Source organism: Etheostoma spectabile, chromosome 5 (genome assembly GCF_008692095.1).
Source record: "Etheostoma spectabile isolate EspeVRDwgs_2016 chromosome 5, UIUC_Espe_1.0, whole genome shotgun sequence".
NCBI classification, from domain to species: domain Eukaryota; kingdom Metazoa; phylum Chordata; class Actinopteri; order Perciformes; family Percidae; genus Etheostoma; species Etheostoma spectabile.
In genome coordinates this window covers 10537330-10541907 of record NC_045737.1, presented here as the reverse complement: position 1 = coordinate 10541907, position 4578 = coordinate 10537330, and the positions used below count along the sequence as shown (strand labels likewise).

Genomic DNA, 4578 nt, shown 5'->3' with positions numbered 1-4578 from the left:
TGAAGTGTCCTTGGGCAAGACACTGAACCCCGAGTTGCGCCGTCGGAGTGTAAATGTGTGTGTGTGTGTTTATCTGATGAGCAGGTGGCACCTTGTACGGCAGCCTCGGCCACAGTGTATGAATGTGTGTGAATGGTTCTTGTAAAAGCTAGAGACTAGAAAAATACAGCACATTTACTGGGACTTGAACCAGCGACCCTCCGGTTCCCAACCCCCTACAGACTGAGCTACAGCCCCCCCAGCGAACGGCTTCTTCTGCTTCCATCACTGTTGTCCATGAGGATGCCCTTCATTTTGGGGGTGGTAGCAACTCAGTCTGTAAGGAGTTGGAGGGTCGCTGGTTCAAGTCCCCATATGGACTGGTAGCTAGAGAGATGCCACTTCACCTCAAAGGGGGTCAGCCTCTCCTCTCCATGGCGCCATTTTGATGCCACCTAGCACTCACCCCACCATTAGCATCCCATTGACCGCCATTCCTCACCTCGCGCTGCCAGGTTCCCTTGCAGGCACTGTACCCCCCCCCCCCCCAACCATCAGGGTGCGGTCCAGCTGGCACCCGCCCCCCCCCCCCCCCCCACTCTGACAATCTCCATTAGTTCATGAATAGGACCTAGCATGTGTGTAGTGATTACTAACAAAACAGAGTGTAAATTGTATTTACCAACTGGGAAATTGGGATCAATATACAGTAGAAATTTTGAATTATTACAACTTTATTAAACCAGTCCTCTCTTTGTCTCTGCTTATGTGATCTGATTTATAGAAAGCAAAGTCAAGATACACGATGGACTCTGTCAACATTGTAAAGGTGTACTCGAGTGGAAAGTGAAGTACAACAAATACAAGACACTGACACAGCCCAAAAAATGGTGAGTCCACCGTTAGATACTGCACAACTGCACCTGCTTGGTTACAGTTAAATACATAAAGCACAATCTGGATTATATGTTATTATATTATGTATATTTTACTTTATTTATTAACCAAACACTTGCAGGTTCACAACAAGTTTCATCAATTCAGTTTTCAAAGTTTTATTGTCATGTTCAGGGAAATGTTTCCCTGAACAATGGAATTCTTAATCTACATAATCTACTATATAAATATATATATATATATATATATTATATATATATATATATCATATATTACTACAAATATACAAAATAAATGTACAAAATAAATTAAGACAATTCTAAAAGGCAGCATGTGAACACTAAAGCAGTAATAATAATAATAATAATAATAATAATAATAATAATAATAATAAACACTGCATATTCATCTCATTTCATTATCCCGGATGTGAAACTTGATATAACTAGTTTAAAATATTTAATCGCATTAATGTCGTATTCAGCTCGCAGTTAATCGCACATTTTAATCAACATGGAGCAGTGTATCGCCTCGCTTAGTGCAAATGTTTATCGTAAAAAACTTGTGATTTAACCCCCCCCCCCCCCCATTATTTTTTCCAGTGTCAAGTGTCCCCAGAAGACCGTGAAGATGCGTATCACATCATCTGTAAAACCTGTTCTCTTCAGCTGAGATCTGCTGCAAGTGTGGGAAGAAGAGGACATCGTTATACCGAGAGTGTGTGATTCAGCACACATACAGTATCAGTGGACCACTAAGGTCTATATAAAAGAGACTTCAGATACAGTATTAGGGGACCACTAAGGTCTATAAAAGAGACTTCAGATACAGTATAGGGACCACTAGGTCTATATAAAAGATACTTCAGATACAGTATTAGGGACCACTAAGGTCTAATAAAAGAGACTTCAGATACACTATCAGGGACCACTAAGTCTATATAAAAGAGACTTCAATACAGATTAGGGATAGTCTATATAAAAGAACTTCAAATCATATAGGACCACTAAGTCTATATAAAAGAGACTCGATACAGTATTAGGACCACTAGGTCATATAAAAAGACTTCAGATACAGTATTAGGGAACCACTAAGGTTATATAAAAAAGTTCATACAGTATTAGGGACCACTAAGGCTATTAAAGACTTCAGATACAGTATAGGGGACCACTAAGTCTATATAAAAGAACTTCAGATACAGTATAGGGACCACTAAGGTCTATAAAAGAGACTTCAGTGATACATTATTAGGACCACTAGTCATATAAAAGAGACTTCAGGTACCGTATTAGGGACCACTAAGGTCTATATAAAAGAGACTTCAGTACCGGTATTAGGACCACTAAGGTCTATATAAAGAGACTTCAGATACAGTATTAGGGACCACTAAGGTCTTATAAAAGAGACTTCAGATACAGTATTATGGGACCACTAAGGTCTATATAAAAGAGACTTCAGGTACCGTATTAGGGACCACTAAGGTCTATATAAGATAATGTCCTCAAATGTCTTTTGTTGTCCGCTACTTAAAGATATTCAGTTAAGTGTCTGAGAGGAGAGAAGAAACTAGAAGATATTCACATTTAACACGCTGGAATCAGAGAATTTTACTCAATTCTTTTTCATAAAAAAATGACTGAATCTTATTATCATAATAGTTGGCAATTAATTCTAATAGTTGGCAACTAATCGATTAATCTTTGCAGCTTTAGTTGATTTAATCAACAGATACGTTAGATGTTGGACTGGGTTTCTCCCTGAAGGATCATGCAGGAGCACCACTTTAAATCTCAGAGATGTGCTCATGAGTTTCTTGGAAATAAATCACTCGGCATGAAAAAAACAATGACTCATCGGCTTTAGAAATCTAAGTTGACCAAGACCAAAACAACCAATTATTTTATTATTATTATTATTATTATTATTATTATTATTATTATTATTAATGTAGCCAGTGTTTTTCTGGCCTTTAGAAAGAAGCAATTCGTATCTACATCTTCACATTTTATATAAAAATAGTGAAAGGATAAAATCACGTCTATTATGAAGTCAACTTTGAGTTCTTTTCATCATCAGGTTCAGTTCTGGCCAATAACCCAGTATCACGGTCTCTACAGCACCTGGTCACTGGTTCCACTATTATTCCATTTATTTAGTATTTATTCATCATTCTCATTCTCACCTCTCACTTATTATCCATTATTCATTCATCATTCTCATTTCCTATTTCAGAACTGTCCATAATGTTCATACTGTTCATATTGTAATATAATAACTTAATACTATTTATCCCAGCATCCTTTGCACTATGTTCCACATTTAAATAATTTTATTGGACTCTTCATTGCACTCATCTCTCTACATTGTTTCAGAGTATGTATATTAGTGTGTCTATATTAGTGTGTATATATTGTTTGTTGGGTTGGTTGTTTTGTGTGTGTGAGCACAGTGTGAGCAACTATGCTCCAAAGTAAAATTCCTCGTATGTGTCCTCATACCTGGTCAATAAAGCTGATTCTGATTCTGATTCTGATCATGAAGCCCGTTGAGGAAATTTTAGTCCAAGTCCGCCACCTTGTGGCCAATGAGATGCATTACAACACTGTAATTAACCCTCATGTTGTCCTTGGGTCAAATTGAGACTTTTTTTTTGGTCACAAAAAAATGGGCCGCTGAAAATGTCAACATTAAAAATATCAACAAACATACAACAAACACCAAAAACACCCAAAACGATAAAACGAAAGATAATAATGTTTGAATGAAGTGACCACGGTTGACAGGAAGACAACACTGTAATTAAAATCCCATTAATTGACATTTAGTTTCTCTCTCACCGCGCAGAATAAACTCACAGGAGGACCAGACAGAGGAGGAGGAAGAAGACGGGGAACAGAAAAAGAAAGGACGGAAGAAGAACTTGGAGGACTTGAACAGTGATGAGGATGAGGAGGATGAGGATGAGGAGGATGATGATGATGAGGGAGACAATATTGACAGGGACTCAGAACCAAAGACGACACAGAATAAGACTGATGTGCTCCCAGATGTGTCCAGCGTCAACATAAAGGACTAAAGGCAGTGAGAGGATCCACGTTGGACCACATTTATTATCATGTAAACTACAGTTCTCTAATCCAAGCACAGTTCCAGGTGTGAGATGTAACTATAGTACGTTAAGTTATGAATAAATGTTGCTGGTTTTGATGCAGAACCTGGATCATGTCAACTATGTCCCTCACCTTCCTCGCCGCTAACTTTGATCTAACGAGCTGCACGCTGAATATAGCAAGTTTTAAAATAATATTTGGGTGTTGCAGCGAGGCCGGTCGGCTCGGCTCTATCAGGGAACGATCGGAAAGATTTACGAAGGATATTTTTACGACATTTCCTCTCTAACGGGGACGTTTTGGGAACGATTGGTGGACGAAGTACACACAGATACACCGGTAAGAGCTAATGGGGTTTAACCGTGTGTGGGTGTGTGTGTCTGTCTCTCTGTCTGTGTGTGTGTGTGTGTGTCTCTCTCTGTGTGTGTCTGTCTGTGTCTGTGTGTCTGTGTCTGTCTCTCTGTGTGTGTGTGTGTGTGTGTGGTGTGTGTGTGTTTGTGTGTGGGTACGTGTGTGTGTCTCTGAGTGTGTGCTGTCTCTGTGGTGAGTGAGTGAGTGAGTGATGGTGATTGTGTGTGTGTGGTGCTGCGCG

The 4578-nt window shown here is 39.1% G+C and overlaps 1 protein-coding gene across 1 annotated transcript in view; it reads left to right on the top strand.

The window, feature by feature from the left end:
* c5h9orf85 (chromosome 5 C9orf85 homolog) overlaps positions 1–4096 on the top strand; it is a 4808-nt gene extending 712 nt beyond the window's left edge. Inside the window, 5 exon segments of the mRNA XM_032517063.1 lie at positions 764–869; positions 1479–1501; positions 1504–1542; positions 1545–1605; positions 3721–4096. Coding sequence (XP_032372954.1) covers positions 764–869; positions 1479–1501; positions 1504–1542; positions 1545–1605; positions 3721–3952 — 461 coding nt within the window. The 3' untranslated portion in view covers positions 3953–4096.
* The last annotated feature ends 482 nt before the right edge of the window (positions 4097–4578 follow it).